This window comes from Dama dama, chromosome 20 (genome assembly GCF_033118175.1).
Source record: "Dama dama isolate Ldn47 chromosome 20, ASM3311817v1, whole genome shotgun sequence".
Classification (NCBI taxonomy): domain Eukaryota; kingdom Metazoa; phylum Chordata; class Mammalia; order Artiodactyla; family Cervidae; genus Dama; species Dama dama.
In genome coordinates this window covers 83,662,396-83,689,909 of record NC_083700.1, presented here as the reverse complement: position 1 = coordinate 83,689,909, position 27,514 = coordinate 83,662,396, and the positions used below count along the sequence as shown (strand labels likewise).

Genomic DNA, 27,514 nt, shown 5'->3' with positions numbered 1-27,514 from the left:
CATTGAATCTATAAAAAACCTTATCAGGCTAGACTATATTCACATATTGGGATGCCCATTTTCCCTTCATTGGGAGAACTTTGTAAGGGAAGTGACTTATATTTATCTTTGTATCTTGAGTTACTAGAATGATGCCTCGCACAAAGTAGATCTATATCACATTAGTTTCATGAATAGGTAAAACTAACAAACTATAAAAATGAACAAAGCTACCAATTTTGATGATGAATGAAACTGACTGAACTAGCCCTATGTTAAATCACAATTGATCTACTTGAAAGAGAAATTGTCCTTTGAAGAGCTAAAGTTATTAAAAAAAAACAAAAAACACATAGTTTATATTTTCTTTCAGGAATGATTGTTGTTCCTAGGAGCTGTTCAGTGTTGAAACTCACAATCAATTTTTTTTTTTTAAGTGGGCTTTCTTCTTTCATTAGATTTTCATGAGAATTTCAAAGCTGGGAGAAATCAAGCAAAACGTTTTTGCTTTGAGCTAATATTAGTTAAATAAAGAGTTGAAATAGTGGACTCCCTTGATGACTCAGTGGTAAAGAGTCCATTTGCGAATGCAGAAAACATGGGTCCCAGATCAGGCATCCCTGATCTGGGAAGATCTTAAATGCTGCAGAGCAGCTAAGCCCGTATGCCACAGCTATTGACCCTGTGCTCCAGAGCCCAGGAGCCCCAGCTACTGAAGCCCGCAAGCCCTAGAGCCCATGCTCCACAACAAGAAAAGCCTCCGTAGTGAGAAGCCTTCCCACTGCAACTAGAGAGTAGCCTCTGCTCACCACAGATAGACAAAGTTCCACACAGCAATGAAGACCCAGCACAGCCAAAACTAAATAAGTAAGTAAATAAATAAATAAATGATCTTTTTTAAAGAAGGTTGAAATAGCTTAGATGAAAAAGTGACATTACAGGTAAGTACAAATGGAAAAAAGACAGTTGTCCCAAGTGATGACCCTAAGCCTAATTGATTCCTATCTGTAAAGAAGGAAAAAGACAGTCTCAAGAGTAACACATAAAGTTGTTTTTAATAGAGAAAAGCCCATCATGCAATAAGACGGCTTTGTCTTAGCAAAAACAATTATGGAACCTAAAATTCTTACATTTTAAATTTGTCTTTTCCTTGCCTGTAAACTCTTTGCCAACAGTTTTGATATCTCAAATGGTGCAGTTCTCTGTAATTTTACAAGCTCTTGCCTTTCTGTCATATTAACTTATTAAATGTTTTAGAGAGAGAATTAGAAATGGTCTTGTCCAAGGCCATGCCCTGAGCCAGAGCAGAGCTCAGATCTCAAGAGTTCTTGACTGTGCTCTCTCTGTGCCATATCAAGGGTCAAAAACTGCAGTGCTTAAAGGAATTAGACAGATAGCGTAAATGAACAAACAGACCAGGCAAAGAGATATTTTTCACTTCTCCAGAGCAGTTTCTCTTTTCAGCTTACAGAACTCTTGGGCTGAATTCCATGTTCCCTCCTTTGACTGAGAGATGGGCATAGAGAAATAAATCTCTACTCGGAGTAAAGCATTAGTGCCATCATGATGATAAATTGAGTGGTGGCGCCTCTCACAAAGTGGAGGGTGCAGGCCTGTCTGAGGCGATCAGTCCCCACTCAGCTCCAGCTGACTCTTGCCATGGGGAATCTGGGTGACCCAGTGTTTTATATTCACTGCTTCTTCAAGAGAAACCAAAATCTGGACTGAAAGCGACATCTCTCAATTCGAAAACATTGGCTCATTTTTAAAAACATTATATATCCCAAATAAAGTACATCTGTGGGCCAGATGTCACCTCATACTACACATGTATGATCTCTGTTTTCTATTGTATTGCATTTCTCTTTTTCCTATATTCCACCTTTATAAGGAAATGCAAAAAAGAAACAAAAATTTTACTTGTGTATTGTAAGATGGCCTTTTTCCTCTTGATCCTGACCTGAAAGCCATCCTGAAGATGTGACTTCACCCAGCCAGTGTAAGCTTCCTACCTCTCCAAATAGTTCGTAGTCTTTTCTGCCTACTCCTACAGCTGCCAGCTCTCAGAGCTGAAATCTGAGAAGATGGAAGAAACAAGAAAAGAGTCATAGAGTTAGGGTAGTTCTGTCTATGTATTTCTATGGCAACCACTTGGCAAATATAGTTATTGTGGTAAAACTGGTTATTTCATTGGGAGACAAATAACCACTAATGGGACTCTGTGATCTGCTATACTGTGCTAAATGCTAGAGGATAGAACATATATAGAAAGATCAACCCTTGGAACAGGCACTCCAGGGTTTTGAAATGAGTGCTCAATTATTCGACAGACCGGCTGCCCCTTGTTTGTTGATCAGGGTGGGCCTTTACCATCAGATGCTATGGAAAAATGAAACTGCAGCTGACCTTTTAAATCCTGTTCTTCCAGCCATTTTTACTGTTTGGGTGGTACCTCCTTCTTTTTAATAATAGGTGTTATGATCTGAAAACCGTCTCTATATCACTCACCACAACCTTGCCTGCAAAGCAAATTTTACTGTCCACATTCTAGAGGTCCAAGAGAAGAGGCTTTGTGAGGTCAAGTAACTTAGATAGCAGAGGATATAAGTATAGACCATGAGTTTGAACCTAAGCCTTTTCCCAAGGCCCATGTTTCAGCTGCTGTTTTAAAATACAGATTTTATTATTATTCAGGTTTGACAAAGCCTGCACTGCATGCATGCGCATGCTCAATACTTCAGTTGGTCTTTGTAACTCTATTGTAGCTGGCCAGTGTCCTCTGCTCATGGGATTCTCCAGGCAAGAACCCTGGAGTGGATTGCCATGACCTCCTCCAGGGGATCTTCCCATCCCAGGGATCAAACCCACATCTCTTATATCTCCTGCAGGTGGGTTCTTTACCACTAGTGCCACCTGGAAAGCCCTGGAAGCCCGCAGATCAGGAGACAATTAACCTTTAAAAGGATAACTTGTTATTCCCGGTTCTCAGAAAGACAGGGCTGGCCACACCATGCAGGGCCACACCATGCAGGGCCACACATGAAGTGTTAGGGTTGTCCCAAGTTGTCTGGCTCCTGACTCTGGGGTGATTACAGCAGGAACATAGTGGCCCATAGAGGGGTTGGTGAGGAGGTGGGCTCTGGATCAGTTACTTTGCATATGAAAGACAATGCTCACAGGCCAGTGAGTCCTTCACTAGCCTTGGGAATTGGCTAACCATGGAAGGAACAGTCTCTCCAGGGTTACCAGGGCCCCAGATCCCAAAGCATCATAAATACAGAAAATAAAAAGATGTGATTACAACGACCACATTTCCTTTACTTGGACCCAAAAGTCCAAAGCATCTTTTCACTCTGATTTTCTTATATTCTGTAACGATTCAGTCACTAAGTTTGGTGGCTCAGACAGTAAAGCATCTGCCTGCAATGTGGGAGACCTGGGTTCGATCCCTGGGTCAGGAAGATCAACTGGAGAAGGAAATGGCAACCCACTCCAATACTCTTGCCTAGAAAATCCCATGGACGGAGGAGCCTGGTAGCCTACAGTCCATGGGGTTGCAAAGCAACATGACTAAGCAACTTCACTTTCTTTCAAGTTTGTTTTATTTCCTTCAAAATGTATCTTGTTCATCCATTCGAGATGCCAGGCATTATTGCAGGCACTGAAGAATGGGAAATTACAAGGCTTTTGATTTAAAAGAGCTCAGAGGGTAAGGTAAGAGATAGACATATAAACTAATAATTGAGAAGAACTTGATTAACTTGATAAATGCTACAATAGAGCAAAGGCAGGGAATATTCATGCCTTGTATTCCCAACAGAATCCTGTCTGTGTTTCCTACCCGTTGTGCCTACCCTGCTAGGTTAATTTTCCTTAACTTGTCATTATTTTGCTCCACAAATCAAAATAATTTCCTACAGCCTATAATTCAGTAAAACTATAGTCACTTATCTGACTTTGAAGAACCACTGGCAGTCCACACCCTCCTCATGTACCCATATTTTCACCACTTCATTTATTCTCTAATTTAGTATACAGTTACTCTCTGACCATGAGTGCCCCACACAGACAGATACAAATATAAAGGGTGGTAAGTGTTCCCAAGAAGTACATGGTATTCTGTGAGCATGTGGCCCATTATGGTTCATACGTCCCGCATTTATTCAGTGGATATTTATTGAGCATCTATAATTGCCAGTCTGGAGGCTAGACCAATCTCCTGCTGTCTATACCAGATTTGTCTTTCCATCTTCATATCTCTGCTCATCACAGCCTACTTTCTGGCATCCCTTGCCTGCAGCCCTTTACTCCTCCAAACTGCTTGTCCTTTACTTCTTTCCTTTTGCTACTATGCATTATATGTGTTTCTTTTTTCCACTCTATCCCAGAACCTAGTCATAGTACCTGGTGAGGTAGGCAGTTGGCAAATGCCAAATAACTGCATTCATGCACGTGGTTCACATGCTAGGCTCTGTGGTTCCTCTGAGAAGCTCATCTAAATCCCCTTTCTCTGACCTCCTAAAGCACTTCCCATAGAAATTAGCATCAAATCAAGTAATGGCTTTAATTATCCATTATTGATGCCAGTGGGTTCATTGTGATGTTCCTACTAGATTGCAAACTCTTTAAGGCTCAGATTGTGCCTCATTACAGTAACCGAAAATTGGACCTTCAGGAAGTAAACATTCAAAACCTGAATGACTTTCTTTCCATTGAAATGACCACTTGCTTTGGTGTTATTTTAAAACATTTCTGCAGCTCAACACAAATAGAATTTAACACCTTATACCTAGAAGTTCAGGAGACAATGTGACATAGTGCTGAAGACCAGAGACTTTATAGAGAGACCTAGGTTTGAAACCTAAATCTGCCACTTATTCCCTATGCCCCTAGGCAAGATACTTAATCTCTTCTAGTTTTTTCACCTCCATGGTGAATAATAGTATCTTCACAGAAGTGTTGTAAGGATAAATGAGATAATGTATGTAAAAATGTGTAGCTTAGTATTGGTATATAGTAAATGAGTCAATAAATTTTAGGTGGTATCATTTATACTGTTGTTGGCATTGTGGTAAGCACACTCTGTGTCCTAGAAACCCTGTTTTAAAAGAATACTAGGATGGGGAAAGGGGGAGAGGAGCTTACTGAGGCTCAGAGCAGTCAAATGACTTGCACAAAGTCACACAACTAGTTTCTATCGGAGCCAGAACCCCAGACCCAGCCTCGGCAACTCCAGAACAAAGCTTCTTTCTCTTTACACAGTCCTGACTCTCCAGAGGCATGCTCAGAGAAACTATCTCCATGAGGCCACAGTAACTGGTCTGTTCGTAGTTTGAATGAAAATAAATAGGTCAGCATGGTTGTTTTGGAGACTCATGTAAACACTGAGAAAATACACAGATTAGGTTCAGGAACTCAAGCCGGGTGTTGGGTGTGTTTTAGCAAGCAGAGTCACAGCATGGGGAAACACACCCCTTCCTGATACTTAGCACATATTATTTTATTTAGAGCCACCAAGTGGATTAAGGAATAAATCCTAGGCATGGAATTTCAAATGAGAAGACCATTGTCCACAGAGCTCAGGCCTTTCTGTCCTTGGAAATCTCTGTCCCACTTTCCCACAGGATAACTTCTCTGTCAGGAGAAGTTCTCTTGACAGCTCTGGGGCAACTCTTTGGTGCTTTTTTAAGCTCAGACTCCCTCCTCACAGTCTCTTTCACTCAGTTTTCCATTAGTAAGATGCAGAGAGTAATTCAAGGTCTGGCATTGCCCTGGAGTGATAGCATGGGGTAACCGGAGGAGGGGCAGATAATGTAGCCCAGAGGTCAGTGTTTTTCATACCCGAGTCCTCCTCCCCAATCCCAAACACTTACCCTGAGTTATTTGAGTTATGGCTCCTTCTCACACCTCTGTCAAACCTCACTCTTAGATCTGACACTACCTGCTGCTACCAGTTCAGCCTTGGGAGTTTCATTTCCTACTGTTCTTCTCTTTAAACTTCTTTGTTTTATAAATCCAAGAAGCCAGCAGTTAGTTAAACAAAGCTAGATTTCTGAAAGAGCTGAGACACTCTTGCTGAGTTAGCTTTTTAGCATTCTTGGCTCCTCTGTAGACAAGGAATTGAAAGAAACAGACATTTTAATATATCTTCCTCTGGCTTAAACATAAACTAGAGAAGCTATAAAACTGACCCCTCTCTCTTGTGTTTCAGATAGACCACGTGGTGCAGGGCCACGCTGCCTTCCCTGAACTCCAAGCCAAGGCCACAGCCAGGTAATGGCTCGCTCTGGTCCCTACAGATTTCCCCGCCCAGCTGCACTGTGGCGCTGACTTTAGGCGGCTGCATGATTTTCAGATTCTGTGAGCAATGAAAATGCCTGGCAGTTCTTGGTTATAAGATAGTCATCTGGATGATTCAGAACATACATGTATTCATTTTCAAAACAGCCTACGATAACTCACAAAGAACCTAGACATGCCCATAAAATATTCTAGTGACCATGGTTGAGATGCTCTGATGTAGAAGAGGGTGCGTGGATTTTGGAGTCAGAGCTTCTTGGATTCAAACACTTTTTCTGCTTCTTAACTGTGTGACCTTGGGTAAGTTATTCGATCTCTCTAAGCCTGTCTTTTCATCTATGAAACAGGATAGCAACTGATAGGAGTGGTTTCTAGAATATATTGTTAAGGGAAGAAAGCAGAGTATAAAGGAGTTTTGCAGTATACTCTTTTTTATGTAGAAAGAAGGTGATATAAGAAAATATATGTGTATCTACTCATTTATGCAAAAGAAGTATAGGAAAGTTAAATCAGAAACTAATGAAGTTATTAACTATAGCAGGGTGTGGGTAGGAATGCGATAGAAATAATGGGGAAATGGGAACAGGGTAGTAGGAGGGAACATCACTTCTTTGAGTATGCCTTCTTATGTAGCCCTGACTCTCAGAATCATGATGATGCTTCATGTCCCTCTGAAAATAAATAATAGATAGATGGATGGGGGATGGGTGGATGGATAGATAGATACTTGGATAGATGTTTGTGATGCGGGTGAAATGCAAATAGTAAAAAAAAAGAAAAGGAACCTATTGTATTAATAATAACATGATCACACTAACAGGGATTTGAGAAAGAAAAAAACTAACCTAAGTAACTCTGAGAAAGAATGTTTTGAGAGTATGCTGTATGGCTAAAGATAGAAACAACTACATAAATAATATACTGTTATTAATGAGTTTGTTTTTTATAGTATCAGTTAGCTATTCTGAAAATCCTTTATGTATATACTATAGTTGAGCAGAAAAATAGATTTTTTTTTTGCATATGATGGGAGCCAGGTTTCCCATAGATAAGAAAAAGAGAAAGTTAGAATGAACAGTATGGTAATGGATGGAAATCAGAGGTATCAGTATCAACTTGTGGCTTTTTAGTTTATTGCTGGATCTAGGTAGAAATAAATATAGATACATATATTCATGTGTGAGTGGGTGTGACATATTTATTTGTTCTCTAGTGATCTCTGCTGAGATGGCTTAGAAGTAATGACACCTTCATAGCAATGTGTACACCTAGCATTCATGGTTGCCAAAGAGGAAAGTTGGGGAAGGATTAAATTAGGAGTTTGGGATTAGTAGATACAAACTACTATATATATATATATATATATATATTAAAAAAAAAAACAAGGTGCTACTCTATAGCATAGGGAACTTCTTTCAATATCCTGTAATAAGCCATAATGGAAAGGAATATATGTATATGTGTAACTGAATCACTGTGCTCTATGCATGAAACTAACACAACATTTTAAATCAACTGTATTTCAAGTAAATAAATAAAATTAGTGAGTGAGAGTCTGATACAAAGCAAGGTATTCAAACAGGGGCTCTGTAACAACTTAGAGGGGTGGGATGGGGAGAAAGATGGGAGGGAGGTTCAAAAGGAAAGAGATATATGTATACCCATGGCTGATTCATGTTGAGGTTTGACAGAAAACAACAAAAGCAATTATCCTTTAAAGCAATTATCCTTCAATAAAAAAATAAATAATTTTTTTAAAAGAATAGGGTATTTACATAGTCCCATAGTATTTCACTATAAGATACTTACTAAAATAAAAGATAAACAGTGAAGAAATCTTAACTTCACAGTGCAGAAATTTGGCAGGCAATACCTTACCCAAGTGATCAAGACTAACAATACTGGCAATAAGATACATCAGCAACATGGACCTCATTTTATGATGCACTGAGAAGAATACAGCATCATTTTTGTAATGTTTAACCGAAAATGCATCACCTCAGTGTAAACATGAGGAAACATTATGCAAACCCAAATTGAGGGACATTCTACAAAATTATTAGCAAACATGCCTCAAAGACTATGAAATTTCCCCCCCCCCCCCACTCCCGCTCCAAGACTATGAAATTTAAGGAATTACTAGAGAACTGTCCCAGATTTGAAGAGACTAAGATGCTACTGCATCTGGAAACAATATATGATCATGGGTTGGTTTTGATCTTAGCCAGAAAAAGGCCATTAGTGGGAAAAAAACTGTCAACATTCAAATAAGTATAGAGATTAGTAATACTATAGTATTTGTGTTAATTTCTTCAATGATGAGTATAAGGGAAGTCTGCATACTGTTTTTGCAATTTTTCTATAAATCTAAAATTATTTTTTTTAAAGTTTGAAGAATACTTATCAAATTAATTTCATGATATTAATGCTAGTTGTTGGGCTTTTTAACAAAATAAGGTATTTTATAATATTATCAGAGAAGTTCCATTAGTGTAGCTAGTACCTGGCAAAAGGGAGAAAGTCTAAGGTGAAGGTTATTATCATAGATTCTGGAGCCAAATTGCCTGTCTCAGCTTCGGCCCTTAGGAGCTTGTCACCCTCACAACTTATTTAACCTCATTGTGCCTTCATACTTCACTCTACAGGAAAATAACAGTAAGCACCTCATTAGGTTGTTGAGAAGATTAAATGAATTTGAATAGTGTCTGGGATACAATGACAGTTGCTGAGCCGTAATAGGTATTCAGTAAATGATAGAGATAGTGATAAAAGGTGTTGTAGTCACTTGTATTAGACATTTCCTTTCCACCAAGGGACATGCAATCGTGGCAAGGCACACCTGCACAGAGCAGAAAGAAGTGCATACTGACTGGAATATAAACACCGTGTTGTCAGGGTATAGAGGGGGTTTGACCCCAACCAAGAGTCTCAAAGTCTTCATATGTTTTTCCCTTCTAGGAGTTTCTAGTACAAGGTCATTACCATTGTACCAGAGGGATCACACCACTTAACCAATAATTAGCATTTTAGTTGGCTTAGAGTCCACATAACCTAGAAGAGGGATGCCTAACCTCAGATCATCAGTGAACCACTAATTGTGTGCAGAGTTTTGTTGATTACATATTTATGTGTATATTTCTGGAAAGAGAGGCCATAGCTTTTATCAGATTCTCGAGGAGTTCCAGCATTTATAAACCTCTAACCCACAGAAAAGAGTACAAATACAGAATTCCAAGATCTGGATTCAAATCCCAGCTCTCACATGCATTGTTGTGTGAACCTTAGTTTCCTTAACTGACATAGGATAGAGAGCCCAGTAGACAGGAGAGAGCCAGCTGTGGGTAACTCCAAGAATTTGAGTATTTGGAAAGATTTCATAAACTGTACAATGACAATGACAACCACCACTACCACAACTTCTACTGCTATTACAAATGATCATAAAAGAGGAGGATTTTTTTTTGGAGGGGATCATTCTAGGGTTAAGCAGCCGTTGTCCATCATCTATCACCTGCCTGCCTTCTCAGGGAGTAGCAAGAACACTGGACTGGGAATCAGAGGTCTTGGCTTCTTGTACCGATTCTGCCATAAATCTCTTGATGACTCAGTTTCCTCACCCATAAAATTACAATAATACCACCCTGCTTAACTCGTTTTCCAAGTATTATAAGGATGAAAATAGACCATGGGAACGCCAGTCTCTGAAGACCTTAAAGCTCAACACAAACCTAAGGGAGAGTTTAGACTTTGCCATGAAATCCTCAAAATTTCCAGAACTTTCTTCTGTAGCTGAACCTCATGTAAGTAGTTTCGACTGAAAATAGGAAGAAGGAATTTATGGGTTAGCATGCAAACTCAGAGAAAGCACAGCATAGGGTGGACCAGAAGCATTAATTTATAGAATTCACTCTTAAAGTCAGGCTCTGTTTAAATCCCACATCCCTTCACGTGCCAACTGACTTCATCCGCCTTTCCTACTACCTCCCTGTATTTTTCCTTCTCTTTAGAGCTAAGTTGCCCCAAAGCATTGCCTGTACTCCTGGTCAGTTTCCTCACTCCACCCTTGCCCACTCGAGTTTGAATGCTGTCATCAGCCCCTGAAACATTTACTATTCCAGTTTTCAGCAAACTCAGGATGCCTTCCAGCCCCTTTCCTTGAGCCTCCAGCTGCATGCGGCACCAGTGATCACTCCTCTCTTTCCAATACTCTCTTCTCTTGGTTGTCTAGAATGTCATCCTCACCCAGTTTTGCTTCTGTATGTCTGACTCTTTCTTAATCTCCTTTTCAAGCTCATGATCCTCTTCTTGATCACTGACATCAGAGTTCATCACAGCTACATTCTTGGAGCTATTCTGTCTTTGTGGTCTTTTTCCATAACCCCATCTACATCCTTGGCTTCATTTAATTCTATATTTTATCTCCAGCTCATATATTTAGTAGGCATTCAGTGTTGATTCTCTTCCCTTCTAGTTTCCTTCTATTATCTTGCAAAGGAAAATGTGTCTCTATTTATCAGATCTATAAATAGACTGTATCAGGACTATAGCACTCACTATACTTCAAATCTTAGAACCAAATAAGAATAGTTGTTATTATGTGAAGTTGGTTATTTGGAAGGGACAACAAATCCCTTGGAATGAAAAACTGTATGCCTCTTTTGGTGTGACTTGGGACTCTCTGAAAACAGCAATGCAGGTCACCCCTATCTCAGAGCTTAGCATCAACAAATCCTATTTGAAACCATAGAGACAAATGTTGATAAACAGACTTAATATTTTATACTCTCTATTTACTGTACTCCTTCTAGAGTTCATCCTGAAGAGGACTATTTTATGAGCTTTTGAAGTGAGTAAACAGTAACTAGATGTACCCATGCATGTAAATGACAACCAAAGTCTCTTCCTGTGTGGGGCCAAATATCCAAATATTTTACTGCTTTGCCAGAGATCACCTTCCATTGATTATAACTTCAGCTCTTTTCCTCTAGACTGCCTATTATTTCCTTACTTCTCTTAAAGACTCTTTACCAGTGTTTCAGAATGAGGTTATGATGATAGCAGGATTTGGTGGGAAGATAATAATCCACAAGTGCTGGATTCAAGGTTGGCAGCAGAGCCAAGGTTAAAATCTGGGTCCTCTGACTGTCTGCTAAGTGTCTTATGAACACTTATGGTATAACAGTGAACAAAGAAATAAAGAAGTCCCTGTTTTCGTGGAAATTATGGTCATGCACATACACATACATATATATATATATGTATGTGCGTATCTGTAGAGAGAGACAGAGAGAGCACATACTCCAGGAATTGGTCATCATTCTAAAGAAAAAAATAGAGATGAGTAAGGAGACATAGAATGAGAGGTGTTGAGGTGATAGATGGGAGCTATTTCAGGTGGGGAAGCCATCCTTCATTAGGTTGCACTCAGAGAGGACTCTAAATAAAGAGAGGGAACAAGCCATGATTATGCAAAGAAGATCCCTTTGGATGAAAGGAACAGCAAGTCCCATGGCCTGGAGGCAAAAGCCAGCTTGGCAAACTCAGTAGACATTTTAAAGGTCACTATGGCTGGACCAAAGTGGAAGAGAATGGGGGACAGAAGAGAGCTGAAATTTAGCCAAGGGCCAAGCCATGTGGGTGATTGTAGAAAGCTATGAGACCACTGGACTTTATTAAAGACTTTTGGTTAAAAGGATGACTTTGGGTGCTCTATAGAGAATAAACTAGACCATTGGTGGGAAGAGGGGTCAGTGGAATCCAGGGATCCTGACCTCAGCAGGCTAATAATCTCCTGGAGGAGGAGGACCGGAGACAGAAGCCCAGCCCATTCTGAGCTACTTTTGCAGCTCACTCTGCAGGCAGTGGTGTGATTTTGTTCGCTTCCAGTCTCTCAGAGGTGCAAGGTTCTGCTAATTCCCATCCTCTTGCCCAGTCTGTCTTTCTTTTATCCCACTTTCCCTGGAGTTTCTTGTTATTCCTTTGAGGACAATCAATTTTTCTTGATCTGATTTCTTCTCTAAACCTCTTTTGTTTCTGTGATTTCCATAATCCCACTGAGGATCACTTTTAAAATGTACTGGTCCCCCATATGCCAAATCTCAGGGTATATCTAAATATTTCCATTAAAATCTGTATAAATTCCCCCTGAAGAAAGAAAGACCGAGAACATTTTTTAAGAATTTGCAATGTGCCTAGCACTGTGCTTAGTGATAATTTTATATATATATATATATATATATTTATATTTATATACATAATCTCATTTAATTCTCAATGAGGAAATGAGTATTATAGGGACTCCACTTGTAAACATTGTCCTCACTGTCCATTCTTGTGTTCCCTTGGCCTGTATGGATTCTTCAACCCCGGTCCCTCATTCCAACAACTGGGACCATCAGTCTATCAACAAGTATTTACTTAGGCTCCCCTGAGCTCTGGCAATCATAGAGCCAGGGTGATGATATTAACACCTTTTATCCCCTAGGGTGTGCCAGGATAATCGGTAAATTCTTGATGTCTCTTGGATGAGAAATGTTTTTTTAAATAGACATAAGCTGGATATTACAATGCCTTTCTTTGGCTTCTGTTCTTCAGGCAAGTATAAGAAAGTGCTCATTAGGGTGCTAAGAAGACTGAGGGCTATGCTGACTTAGGAAATCAATTCTTTCTTTTCTCCCTCTCAGCAGATTCACTGCTGCCCAACGTGGTGCCTGGCACATGAGTGGAAGCAGGGGGGTGGATGTCACGAGATGACTATTCCTTTTCTCTGCCCTCTTCTGTGGGATGCATCCATATGCCTGGAAGGCTGTGTCCACGTGACTGCAGAAATCTACTCTTTGGCAACCCTGTGCTACAATGAGATGGAGAGGTTAAAAAATAACCTCTAATATTCCATGTAGGATCAATATTTACACTTCCCAACCCTGGGATCAAACCTGCATCTCCTTTGTCTCCTGCATTGCAGGTGAATTCTTTACCTGCTGAGCCACTTGGGGAAGCCCAAGTTATTTATATATAAACTGAATCACTTTGCTGTATACCAAGAACTAACATAGCACTGTAAACCAACTACACTTCAATTAAAAATAGAAAGAGTCTTGAACAGTGATTACCATAGGCAGGTAAAGGAAGCAAGGAAGAGAATTCTAGGAGAGAAGGACAATAGGCAAACATTCAGAGGTTAAGACCTGCATACTTTGAAAAGTCAGAAGTAGTTTAGTGTCACTGGAGTATGATGTATGCAGGGGTGAGGAGGGAGGAGGAATGGAAACCACATCTGTAGTATGGAACAGTGTGACGAGGACTAAATAAGGAAGAACATCTGTGTCAAACAAGGAAGTTTATGCTTTATCTTGAGGGCAATGGGAAGGAGCCACTAAAAGTTTTAGGTAGGTATGGAGTCATAATCAGAGTTGCATTTTCGATGAACCACCCAGGAAGGAGTGCAGAAAACCCAGTTGGAGGGGGCAAAATTTCAATAGGGGAGATAAGCTGAGGCCAAAGCTCTAATCTGGGCATTTAAGGAGGCATGCATAAGGAATGGCAGTTGCACAAGACAAAAGTATGCTGGTTAGAGGAATATTTTTTTTTTTTTTCCTGGGGAGACAGGAGGAAGAAGGGTGGGGGGGTAGAGGAATATTTAAAATAATAAATTGACAGATTCTGGTGAAAATTTAAATTTGGAAACTGAGGGAGAAAGAGAAGTCGAATATGATACCGACTCTGATTCTGCCCCTAAAATGATTGAGCAACCACTTAAGTGAGCTTTTTGTTGTTGTTTAGTTGCTAAGTCTTGTCCAGCTCTTTTGTGACCCCAGGGACTGTAGCCACTAGGCTCCTCTGTCCATGGGATTTCCCAGGCAAGAATACTGGAGTTGGTTACCATTTCCTTCTCCAGGGGATCTTCCTTGCCTAGGGATCCAACCCATGTCTCCTATGTTGCAGGCAGATTCTTTACCACTGAGCCGCCAGGGAAGTTAAGTGAGTTTGACTTTGGTCAAACCAAGGAGCATAGAAAGAAGATTGCGTATGTCAGAAAAGATGATGTGTGTCCTAATAGGTATCTTTAGTTGAGGTCGCTTTGGGCTTCCAGGGAGAAGCATTTGATGGGTGCTTGAATATTTGACATGGAACTCATCACAGAGAAAGAAGCTGGAGATAAGGGCGTATATTTGGAAGTCTTCAGCGCTAGATAGTTAACTGGAGCTGTGAAAGCAAGATGGACTCATCCAAGGGTAGAGAAAGAATGAGAAGAGGACCATGGACTGGACTCTGGGAGTCTTCATATACTTAGGGACAAACAGAGGAAGAGAACCAGCTGGAGAGGAGATAGGAAACCAAGCGAGAATTGTGGCCTGGAAACAAGGGGATAAAAGCAAATGAGTAAGGAATGGTCATGCGGTACAAACAGCAAAAGACAGTTCAAGTGAAATAAAGGTAAATCATGGTCCATTGGAGATAACGACAAAGAGGGGACTGATCTTTATGGTGGGACCCGTCTTAGTAGAATGGGATGGGGTAAGGGAGAGGGGAAGTGCAAGCAGAATACCTTTTGCAGTGGGCCAAGAAGGAGGAACTAAAAAGAGTGTGGAAGCTTCTTTTCCAAGACTTTCTCTTTGTCCTGGAAAGGGCACAAATTCTTCAGTTACACCATGTGTTCTGATTTGGGATTTGAAAGGGTGGTAACCATACTTTAGGGCAGCCTGTGAATCCAAAGAATTAAGTGATTTATGGAGAAGGAAAGGAGAGATTCCAGGGGTGCTGTCTGCATTGAAGATTGTGAGCCATAAAGTCTGAAAAAAAAATCTTCCCTGACTCTTATATTTGTAAAAAACTAGAAATGAATGTCCTGTGATAGAAACAAGAAGGAACTATTTATCGATCGTCTGTCATTTTATAGTACTCAGGACTCCATATCTAATCTTCAAAACAGCCTATAAGGTAAAAGTATTGGCCCTGATGGCAAAAAAGTAAACCGGGCTTGGAGAGGTTTATTGTGTCTGGTCAGCCACCTGGCACACAGTGAAGTCGCTTTGTGATTGTTGAAACTGTATTTTCTTCATACACACCAGGACTAGGAGAGCAAGGATTTCTCTCTCTAAGAGAGGACATATGAGCCTGAAATTTTCATGAGAAAGAGGGAGACAGATCCACTAGGAACAGTTAATATATGATTCCCAAGCTGAAAGAGGGCAGACCACCGTTTGGGAAAGAATTGATAAAACATACAAACTGAAACAAAGTCAGAACCAAAAAAGGCACCATGCAAGGTTAAAGTTATGTGAATAATGATGTGCATTTGTTATTTTAATGTTTTCCAAGTGCATTTCATTTTGAATGATATACTCAGATAGCACACGTGGTAAGGGATAATTGAAAAAATGTGCAGGAGAATGGCTGCATTCAAAGAATAAACATACAGCTGCGAGGAGGTTAGGAGTCAAAGGGGTCAGCATATGCCCCATCCCCCAGGGATCTCATTAGTGCATGAGTGACCATATATGTAGAGGCTAAATGAATCTCACTGTTTGCAAAGACCCACAGTAAATGAGACAATGACGAATCAATAGTAATTAGGCCAATAGATTCTTATTGACCCAGATGTCTGAAACCAAATGCCCTGCTCTGAGATTCCTTGAGAGACAAAAGATTTATAGACATGTACTTTTTTTTTTTTTTAATCCCTTTACTCTAAGTGCAGTGATGTTTTTCTGAAGCTACAATTAATGCAGACTCTTGACTTCTAGGTGGAAAGAATGTTCTTATGGCCATTGTTGACCAGATGATTCTGTTGGACCAGGAGCAGAGAAGCTGGGAGATGTAAAAGCAGGGTACCGTCGTATTCCCCCCAGATGTGTGGTTCTGGCCTTGTCTTCTATGAAGACCTCAGAGGACCCTTGCCTAACACTATCATGCATGCACTGTACTCAGTCGCTTTAGTCATGTCCAACTGTATAGACTGTTGCAACCCTGTAGACTGTAGCCCGCCAGGCTCCTCTGTCCATGGGATTCTCCAGACAAGAATACTGGAGTGGATTGCCATGCCCTTTTCCAGGGGATCTTCCCAACCGAGGGGTTGAGACTGAGTCTCCCACATCTCCTACATTTCAGGAAGATTCTTTACCACTAAGCCGCCAGGGAAGCCCAACACTATTATAGAATCATTCTAAAACAGAGCTTAAACTTGGGGCTTTGACAAATAATCCCTGGCCAGAGATACAGAAAGCACATGGCTTCAGAATCACAGAGAGAGTTTAAGTTTGAACTTGGTCACATGTCTTCACTCCTTACACATTCCCTCTATAAGGGGTGTTGCTGGTACCTGGCTCATTGGGTTGTGGTTGAAGGCCAGAGGAAGGAGGAGCAGCAGTTAATGTTGCTCTGGTTAGTAAGCCTTTTCCCAGCAAGATCTTCATCTTGTGGTAGAGGTTCAAAGATTTTTCCAAACGGGAATGAGATGTCAGGTCAAGGACCAAAGAGAGTGCCTGGTAAGGATGATTGCCCGCACCTCCACCCAGCATACATTCTCACAAACACACACACACACACACACACTCTCACATACACATGCAAGTACTTACATAGATTACTTTTGTTTTTCTGTATTTTCTATCTTGGAGTTCTACATAAAATTTATATACTGTAAGAGTTTGAAAACCACCACTTGTTTGTTTATTTCTTTATACCTAGTGTAAAAAATTTTCAGGAATTTCATAGGATCCAGAAAGACATTCAGTTTTGCAAAACTAGAGCTAGGAACCACTGAGCTGTACTCCTAAAGCATTTTAAATGTAAATAATAAATATGTTAGGTATCTTATGTATCAGCATCCCTTGGTCATTGATCTCCTATACTTTTTTTACTTGCCATTATTCAAGCTGTGTTTTTATACTTTAAAGCTATGGTTCCAAGGGCAACAGTGGGTGGTAGCATGGGATAATAGTCTACTTTCTTCTAGAATTTTCAGTTCAAGAGAAGGAAGCACCTTTAAAGAGAGGACGGCTAACCAACTTTAATCTTTGTGTCATGCAATGAGTTTCACCCAGTAAGGTGAAATTTCCCACTCATTATATGTATGGGAAACTGAAGTTCAGAGAGGTTAAGTCACTGGCTTATGTCACCCAGTGAAACCAGGTAGAGCCAGGGTCTCTATCCAGGATGGTCTTAGATACAGATCCTGGTTCTGCCTGCCCTAAGCCCATCCTCCCAAGCCCAACCTCTTTGGCTCTCTCTCAAGTAAATAGAATGAGACAATGAGAAAGGTCATCTGCCTCTTTCATTCTACATATGAAGAAACTAAGCCTTAAAAAGAACAAAAACTAATGCATTGTCATTAGGTAGGTTTGGGTTGGAAATCAAGTCTCCCAGCTGTTGATCCCAACTGCATCCAGCCCATTCTATCACTGCTTTCAGCAAACTCCCATCCTGAGTCTGGGAACTTACATTTGTCTCCATAAGTCAAATTATTATTGTTACAATTAGTAATACTGATTTTTAAAAATCCTTTACATATGTCCAGCACTGTACACTTTGCAGAATCATGTATCTTCACCTGCATAGTCTCCTTTGATCTTCACAATAATCCTATGAGGTCAGTTGGGCAGGAATTATAATGGCTTTTTTTACAGATGCCAAGAGAGTGATTCAGAAAGTTTGAACAACTTTTTCATGGTTACATACCTACTATGGAGAAAAGCCATTCTTGGATCTGGTCTTTTGCGTCCAGACCTTTCCACCTTCCACCAGGACATGTTTCCTGTCCTTGGTGAGAGCACAATGTGATCTGAGAGTGTGGTTTGCTGATGTCTGTAAGTTGGGGGTAATTTCTTTGCTGAAGCTTTTTGGGACCCCACTTACTTTCTAGATCTGATGTGGGAGTACAGTTTCTTTCTACAGAGCAGTTTGCTCCCTGACTCTAACCCCCCTTTTAAAAACAACATCTTCTTCTCTTCCAGACGCCAGAGTGTATATACATATTTGAACAGTCACCTGGATCTGATTAAGAAGGCTCAGCCTGTGGGTTTCCTCACTGTTGATTTACATGTTTGGCCAGATTTCCATGGCAACCGGTCTCCCTTAGCAGATCTGACACTAAAGGGCATGGTAAGTAACAGTCAGTTCTTGCACGAAGGTGAAGGCGGGCCAAAGGGCTCCAGAGTTGGAAGAAGCAAAGTTGAGGAGAAGGAAAAAAGAGGAAATATAAACAAAGCCGGCCAACAGCCCACTGGCTTCTTGCAGATGTACTGCTGTTGAGGGTTCTTGCAACTACATAGGACGATCTGCTGAAAGTTCCCATTGTTTCTGAGCCAACCTTGAGAGTGTTAAAAGCAGGATTTCTTGCTTGTAGCTACTGCTGCCTCTTTGTCCTATGGAGCAACTAGAAGTTGAGCCCCTGCCTATGCAATTTTTCTATTTACATCAGTTTGTGGATTCATGTTTTCCATCTCCATATCCAGGCTGCTGGGTAAAGAAGTGGTAAATATTACCACCCATGGTCTAGCTTGCCACAGCCACACATCTGCCTAGACTCTGAGTCAGGGATGTTCAGAGTATAGGCTAACATTATTAGAATTTCAGATAAACATTGGTAAAAGTAAAATAAAGTTAATAACTTATGTTAGTGGGTAAATTCAGCTGTTAGTGACCTTTAGACTCACTTTTAGTTCAGAGATTTGGGGCTGGAGGTGCCAGCATGCCCTTGGTGGAAGTGCTCACAACCACCTAAGTTAAGAGATAATATCTCGATAGCCAAGCAAGATTGGGTGGCTAAGGGTAACTTAGAGCTAAGAATCGTGTTTGAGGATGGATAAAGCATGTGAAAGCTAGGGAAAAAGAGATAACCTTCAGGTCCAGGAGGCCAGGAGAAACCACAAAGAGGAAAAGAAGTCATGAATTCAGAATCCAGATGTCCCATTGAGAAGCAAAGTGTGAGGTGCCTTACGGCAGGGCTTTAGAATGGAAGCCGTAAGCAGTGCAAGCTTTATGCACTATGTGACAGAGGAGCAGGCCTGCTGGCTTGAGGAGCTTCAAGACTTAACAAGCTTTGGTTTTGTGGTTAATTCTATTAGGACTATTTTAAATATTTTTGTGTAGCCAACAGAAAGACCTAGTCTTTCTTTTCATTACCTATTTGACACAGTCAACTTCTGTGTATGAAAGGGAGTCATGATAGAAAAGAACATTGGACATAGCAAGGGCAATGTCTGTCTGGAGTCCGTGAAGCATGCCCATGCAAAAAATAATGAACTTGGCCTCCTATTTGGCCCATGGAGACAGAAGAGGAATGTCCGGAGAGGTCCATGTGCCCTAGGCTACAGTTGGAAAGTCGTACTTTCAGATGGCTGACTTTCTGGGTACAAACAGAACTTAAGGGAAGGGCACATTTTGTATGAATACAAAAATCCATGTCTTAGAGACAAATATCTAAAGCAAAATATAGGAGACACTTAAAGTGTTAAAGAAGGGTCTTCCCTAGCAGTTCAGTGGTTAAGACTCCATGCTTCCACTACAGGGGACCCAGGCTCAATCCCTGGTTGGGGAACTAAAATGCCACATGTCACATGACACAACCAAAAAAAAAAGAATGAATGAAAAACTGGAAACAAAGAAATAAAAATTAAAACTTTTTAAAAATGTTAAAGAAGTTAAGAAGGATGACTGCTTCATAAAATGACCGCCCCCCCTCCCGCCAGAAAAGCAGAGTTGTGTCATAAAATAATCATGGCTCTGAAGTCCAGGGCTTGGATCCAGAGTCCTTCCCTTAGGGTCCTTACCTTTTGACACCTGCTGTACCAGCTCACCACCCAGCATGGCAGGTGCCATGGGCTTTGTCAAAGCCCTTTTCCCAAGGGCTTTGTCTGTTTCTTAAAACCAAGCCTGACATCCAGAGACTTAAGAATTTCCATCATCAGGATTCCAATAAAGTTAGCTCAAACACAGAATGGGATTCCAAACAAGCCAATGAGTGCTTTGAAGAGCGTCTGTCTTGTTAGATTAAGTACAAATAGGTATGTACTCACCAAAGGCAATGTCTTGCATGGGGACATATGCCCAACTGTATTAAAAAATCCTGCTATATTTTTAGAGATATGATCTCTCTTTCTGTTGAAGCAGTATATGAATACAGGTTTGTTTGTTGATGTATTTAATGTCTTGACCATGCAGTGCAGCATGTGGGGTATTAGTTCCTGACCTGGGATTGAACCTGCACCCCCTACCCTGGAAACACAGTCTTAACCACTGGACCGTAAGGGAAGTCCCTGTATTTACTTTTTTAGAAGTTTTATTGTTTTATAAACATACTTCACACATCACCTGATGTTTCTTAGCAGGGATTTCCCTTCACAATTGCCCTTGGGGTGGCCTTACCTTTGAATAGCTGTCATTCTATGAATGTACCTCAGAAAACTGGAAGGAGAAGATGACCTAGATAAGATACAAGAAAGGAGATTCTAGGCTAGAAATTTCCCCTCAAATCTCATTTTTTAAAAAATTTATTTCATATTGGAGTATAGCTGATTTAAAATGCTTTGTTAGTTTCAGGTGTACAACAAAGTGATTCAGTTATACATATACATATATCTATTCTTTTTCAGATTCTTTTTCCATATAGGTTGTTACAGAACATTAAGTAGAGTTCTCTGTGCTATACAGTAGGTCCTTGTTGATTATTTTATATATAGTAGTATATATATGTTAATTCCCAGACTTCTAATTCATCCCTCCCCAACACCTTTCCACTTTGATAACCATAAGTTTGTTTTGAAGCCTGTGAGTCTGTTTTACAAATAAATTCATTTGTATTATTTTTTTGGATTCCACATATAAGTAATGTCATTGATATTTGTCTTTCTCTGTCCAACTTCTGTCACTTTTTTTTAGCATGATAACCTCTAGGCCCATCCATGTTGCTTCAAATGGCATTATTTCATTCTTTTGGATGGCTGAGTAATATTCCATTGTATATATGTGCCTCATCTTCTTTGTCCATTCAGCATGGACAAAAAAAATGTTCTGTCAGTGAACATTTCAGTTGCTTCCATGTCTTGGCCATTGTAAATAGTGCTGCAATGAATGTTGGGGTGCCTGTATCTTTTAAAATTATGGTTTTCTCCAAGTATTTGCCCAGTAGTGAGACTGAAGTATCATATGGTAGTTCTGTTTTTAGTTTTCTTAAGAAACCTCCATACTGTTCTCCGTAGTGGCTGTACCGACTTACATTTCCACCAACAATGTAGTAGGGTTCCCTTTTCTCCACACCCTCTGTAGCATTTTTGTTTGTAGAGTTTTTGATTATGGCCATTCTGACTGATGAGGTGATGACTCATTGCATTTTGGTTTGCATTTCTCTAATAATCACAAAGAATCAGACATGACTTAGCAACTGAACAACAACAACAACAAATAATTAGTAGTGTTGAGCATCCTTCCATGTGCTTTTTGATCATCTCTATGTCTTTTTAGGGAAATATCTATTTAGATGTTTTGCCCATTTTTGATTAGGTTGTCTGGTTTTTTAGATTGAGATGCATGAACTGCTTATATATTTTGGAGGTTAATCCCTTGTCAGTTACTTCATTTGCAAATATTTTCTCCAATTCTGTGGGCTGTCTTTTTGTTTTGTTTATGGTTTCCTTTTCTGTGAAAAAGCTTCTAAGTTTAATTAGGTCCCATTTGTTTATTTTTGTTTTTATTTTCATTAGTCTAAGAGATGGATCCAGGACGATGTTGCTGTTATTTATGTCAAAGAGTTTTCTGTCTGTTTTCTTCTAGGAGTTTTATAGTATCTGGTCATATATTTAAGTCTTTAATCCATTTCAAGCTTATTTTTTGTATGGTATTGGAGAATGTTCTAATTTATTCTTTTACATATAGCTATCCAGTTTCCACAGCAGCACTTACTGAAGAGACTGTCTTTTCTCCATTGTATATTCTTTCCTCTTTTGTCATAGAATAATTGAACATAGATGTGGGGGTTTATTTCTGAGCTTTCCATCCTGCTCCATTGATCTGTATTTCTGTTGGGCCAGTACTATACTACTTTGATTACTGTAACTTTGTAATATAGTCTGAGGTCAGGATGCATGAGTCTTCCAGTTCTAGTCTACTTCAAGATTCTTTTGGCTATTCAGAGTCTTTTGTGTTTCCATACACATTTAAAATTTTTTTTACCTAGTTCTTTGAAAATTGCCAATTTGATAGGGATTGCATTGATTTTGTAGATTGCTTTGGGTAGTATAGTCATTTTGACAATATTAATTCTTCCAATTCAAGAACATAGTATATCTTTTCATCTGTTTGTATCATCTTCAGTTTTTTTCATCAGTGTCTTATAGCTTTCAGAGTACAGGTCTTTTGCCTCCTTGGGTAGGTTTATTCCTAGGTATTTTATTCTTTTTGATGTGGTGGTAAATGAGATTGTTTCCTTAATTTTTCTTTCTGATCTTTCATTGTTAGTGTATAGAAATGCAACAGATTTTTGCATACTCCTTTGTTTCCTTCAACTTTGCTGAATTCATTGATGAGCTCTAGTAGTTTTTTGATAGCATCTTTAGGATTTTCTATGTACAGTGTCATGTAATCTGCAAACAGTACCAGTTTTACTTCCTCTTTTCCAGTTTGGATTCCTTTTATTTCTTTTTTCTTCTCTGATTGCCATGGCTAGGACGTCTAAAATAATGTTGAGTAAAAGTGGCGAGAATAGACACCCTTGTCTTGTTCCTAATCTTCGAGGAAGTGCTTTTAGTTTTTCACCATTGAGTATGATGTTAGCTGTGAGTTTGTCATATATGGCCTTTATTATGTTGAGATAGTTTTCTTTCATGCCCACTTTCTGGAGAGTTTTTAATCATAAATAGGTGTTGAATTTTGTTGAAAAGTTTTTATGCAACTATTGAGATGATCATATGGTTTTTATTCTTCTGTTTGTGTCACATTTGTATCAGTTTTCAAAGAACTAGATTAGTTTGTATATATTGAAAAATCCTTGCATCCTGGGAATAAACCTTACTTGATCATGGTGTGTGGTCCTTTTGATGTGTTGTTGGATCCAGTTTGCTAGCATTTTCTTGAGAATTTTTGTATCTATGTTCAAATCTCTTTCCCTCAGTCCAGTTTTAGATAACATCCAAATAATCACCCTGAATCTATTTGTCATTTTATCCTTTTGCCAGAACCTACAGTGACTACTTTCTGCAACACTCATTCAGAAAAAATTTATTTGATGCCTATTTTGTGCCAAGCCCTACTAAGAAAATCCCAGTAGGGCAAGAACAATATATGATTTATATAAACAGGCAATAGGGATGCAAGTTCAGGCTCCAGATGCCACTCACTGCCCAAGGCTCGATAGACATATAGAAAATGATGGCCCACCATGGTCTAAGCAGTCAAGAAAAGCTTCAGATAGGAGGTGACGTTGACACTAAGGGAAATAGGAAACAGGGTTTGTGACCAAGGGAATCATAGTATGTGCAGTGTTCTAGAGGGGAGGAGAGCATGGTGGGTGAATGTTTACAATTTTGGGGTCCATATGTCACTGTCTAACCAGTGATAGATTACACTTAGCATTTTATCTAGCTGATAAAAAATCTCTGAGAACCAATGGCCACTCCCTGTTCTTCTGCTTCAGCAACAGCACACTCCCAATTCTTTTCTCTCTCCATGGTTGGCTCTTTTCTCTTACCCTTTATTGATCACCTACTTTGTGCAGGCCTAGGCTAAACTGAGGGAAAACAGACTTGAAACTGTACCTGTTTCAAGTTCACATGATAATTGGGGGAATAATATTGTACATGTGTGAGTGTGTGTGTATATGTGTGTATGTACACAACATGTGATCCCTGTAATACAGACATCTGTATAAGCCAAGAGAGGTATTCAGTAAATGCCTGAGTTTGAATTTTTTAGGTGGCATTTGGGCAACAAACCCTGATGCAGCCTTTCTCTGCTTCATTTGAAAATATCTGTGAAGATGCAAGAAAAGAGCATAAACTTGTGCTGACTTAAACAATTAAGATGACATTCAACTAGAAAAACTAGAATTGACTCTCTTAGGGAGGATCTGGGAAGGTTTTACAGAATCAAAAAGATTAAATGTATTTAATAACTTGTTTGAGAAATATAATGTCTGACATATGAACAAAATAAACCATCAGCCTTGCAAATGTTGGGACCTCTCCACTTCCTGGTCCCTAGCTTAAAATTGCAAGGTTCCTTTAAACCTAAAAACAGAGCAGTCATCCCTCTACTCTACTGCTGATGGTTAAGATTTTTTGCTTTGTTTTGCTTTGCTTTTTGGAAGCAGCCAGTGAGCTTAGTTTCCCAGAACTCCTCCACAACCCGAACCTCATCTTCCCTTTCAGTTCAGTCCATTAGAAAGCTGCCAACCCAAGTAGCCAGCGGGGCTGGAAGGCTGATTTAGGATGTATGCTGATGGGCTGCAGTCTGAGGACCCTGTATCAAACTCTCTTAATGGGGCAGAGATAGGGAAACTCTGTGAATTGGACAGAGGGGGGTAGCTTTACATGTCTGTCATCTGCTCTAGGGTTAGAAAGCCGGGCAGTGGTCATCCCCCTCAGGCCAACAAAGCTACACAAAATAAAAACTGCTAGACTCTGGGAAATGGCAACTAGCTATAGATCTGAAGAGGCAAACCCAAGTTACAGTGAGTGGGGCTGAGAGTAAATCATGTATACAGTGTGCTGGGAAATACTGAATATGTATAGTGCCCTAGTAAAAGTGGATTTAAAAAATAATAATAAAGTGAGTCCCTTAGGAAAAACATGTTGCATACAAAGTAAAAGAAATACCATTTTGAATGCTTAAGGGAAAGGCCTCTTAAAAATTACTTACTACTGAAACCAAAAGAAAATATTTTAAAACTTCTTGGCATATTCAATAGGATTTTTTTTCAAAGCACATCTCTGTGAAAGAGGGCAGAAACTTATTAGAAAAAAATGAGCTCAGATAGCGAGGCAATGGAATGAGAAAACAAAGGAAATAATAAAGACAACTGAAAATATAGTAGCAGGATTAAAACCTACATTGAAGATTTGAATGCAAAATTCATAATTTGTACTAAAAAAAAATAAGATCAGAGCTGTCACAAAGCAACATGTGCTTTAAATGTATTAGAAAAAAATTTTTGATTGTAAGAGCTATGGCTTATTTAGTTTCTAATTTCAACAGTGCTTAGATCAAAGATGGGCACTGAATAATTGCCTTCTGGTTAAGCAGTTATTTCAGCCTTCACTTGCCAAGGGAGGAAGGAACAGTGACCTGCCAAGGCCACAACGCCAAGAAGCAGCAGAGCTTAGATGAAAACAGGAATCCCAACTTTTAGGATACACACCCATGTGCTGTGTGCTGCGCTCAGTCATGTCCAACTCTTTGCGACCCCATGGATACTGGCCCACCAGGCTCCTCTGTCCATGGGGATTCTGCAGGCAAGAATACTGGAGTGGCTTGCCATGCCCTCCTCCAGGGGATCTTCCCAACCCAGGGATCAAACCCAGGTCTCCCACATTGCAGGAGGACTCTTTATTGTCTGAGCCTAAGGGAAGCCTATCAAGGAAGCCTGAGAATGCTGGGGTGGGTAACCTATCCCGAGGCTTCCTTAACTCATACCTCTGGACTTTGTGGGATGCACTGACTATAAAAAGGACTCCCCTCAGCTCTATCATGCATGATTTCACACTGAACCATACTCTGCAGCCCAGTCCCTGCTCCCCTTGTCTGACCACTAGCCTTCTTGCTTGTTCTCCCGTTTTTCCCCTTACCCTGATTCTTGGATTTAAGCTCTAACCCTATCTTTGCTCAATAACAATTCTATTTTTCTTTCCACCCTCACTGACTCAGATTTCAGAAGTAATCGCCACTCCTGGTTTGACCTGGCTCTAAACCCTTCTGCTTTAGGTGCCTACCCTCTTAAATAGAACAGGGCAAAACTCAGGAATCCTTCCATGAGGCTTGATAGAATCACTTTCTTTTATTCTAGTGAGAACTGGCTTCCTGCCAGGTTACTAGCTGTTTCATTTCTCCTTCGGTGATGCAGGATTGACCTGTGGCACTGGACTCAAAAGAGTGATGGTTAGAGGGTGGGCAACTTAATAGTATGCTTGAACCAAGTGGCCACCTATGTAAATATTTCTCCTTGCCTCTTGATAAATGAGGCATGGAGGGGTGAGGGGCATGCATCTGATGCTTGAAAGGAGGTTGGGTAACAGCAATCAACATCAAAACGTTTAACACCAATGATTCTAGGTTCTTTAAAAACAAAAGCAATACTTTTTAAAGAAGTATGATGTGGTCATGTGGTCATAGAGAGAGATGAAGCTAAATACTACCACTAATGGTTGTGTGTCTTATAGGGGATGTATGTGTGATTTTTATTTTGAGTGATTGATTGGATAGCTTTTACTCAAGTGAAACAATAAAGTGAGCCCAGGATTATGAAGTCAGACGTGTCTTGAGAATGTGCCAGCGGTGCGTGACCTCTGAGGTTAGCTCTGTGAGGTCCGTCTGCTGTCAGTAAGCAGGAGCTGCAGAGGCTTCCTTGCAAGGTCCTTGTCAGAGTCAAATGGAGAGACTGTCACACAGCAGACAGACAGCAACGGCAGCCACTTTTGAATTGTAGGTCCTGCTCAGTGGCCCTTCCTTGCATGTTTACAAGATGGCCTTTGAATCCCAGGCAGCCGGTCACAAGCCATCCACCTTAGGCCCAGAACCAATGGTACCTACCAGCCACCAAGGCCTCCAGCTACAGACAATCAGCTAGAGAAACTAAACAATCACTTGGTCCTTCATAGGAACCATGTTTCATGCAAGTGTAGAGATTAGCCTTCTCTTTCCCAGGTTGCACTAGTGATAAAGGATCCACCTGCCAATGCCAGAGACATAAGAAGATGTGGGTTCCATCCTGGAGGTCTTCCCAGGGGATCCTGGAATGGCTACCCACTCCAGTATTCTTGCCTGAAAAATCCCACGGGCTGAGGAGCCTGGTGGGCCACAGTCCGTGGGGTCACAAAGATTCAGACACAACTGAGTAACTGAGCACACTTCTACACTTGAGTGTTTAAATTCTCAGCCCTCAGTTTCCTCATCAATATGATAGGAAACTCAGCTTTGATGTGCCTTACAAAACAGCTAGGGCTGTAGAGTTGTAGAAGGGTGCTTGCCTCCTTGTGTACACAGCCAGTGTTTATTCTCAAATCAATACGACCTCTTTGTTATGGTG

The 27,514-nt window shown here is 40.2% G+C and overlaps 1 protein-coding gene across 9 annotated transcripts in view; it reads left to right on the top strand.

The window, feature by feature from the left end:
* FGGY (FGGY carbohydrate kinase domain containing) overlaps positions 1-27,514 on the top strand; it is a 475,197-nt gene that overhangs the window by 335,025 nt on the left and 112,658 nt on the right. For 8 of the 9 annotated variants that reach the window (XM_061121747.1, XM_061121749.1, XM_061121748.1 and 5 more), the window contains 2 exons: positions 6,191-6,252; positions 18,234-18,381. The exons of the other annotated variant lie outside the window; for it this stretch is intronic. In XM_061121747.1, the coding sequence (XP_060977730.1) occupies positions 6,191-6,252; positions 18,234-18,381 (210 nt within the window). The remainder of the gene's footprint in view (positions 1-6,190; positions 6,253-18,233; positions 18,382-27,514) is intronic. 9 annotated transcript variants of the gene reach the window in all.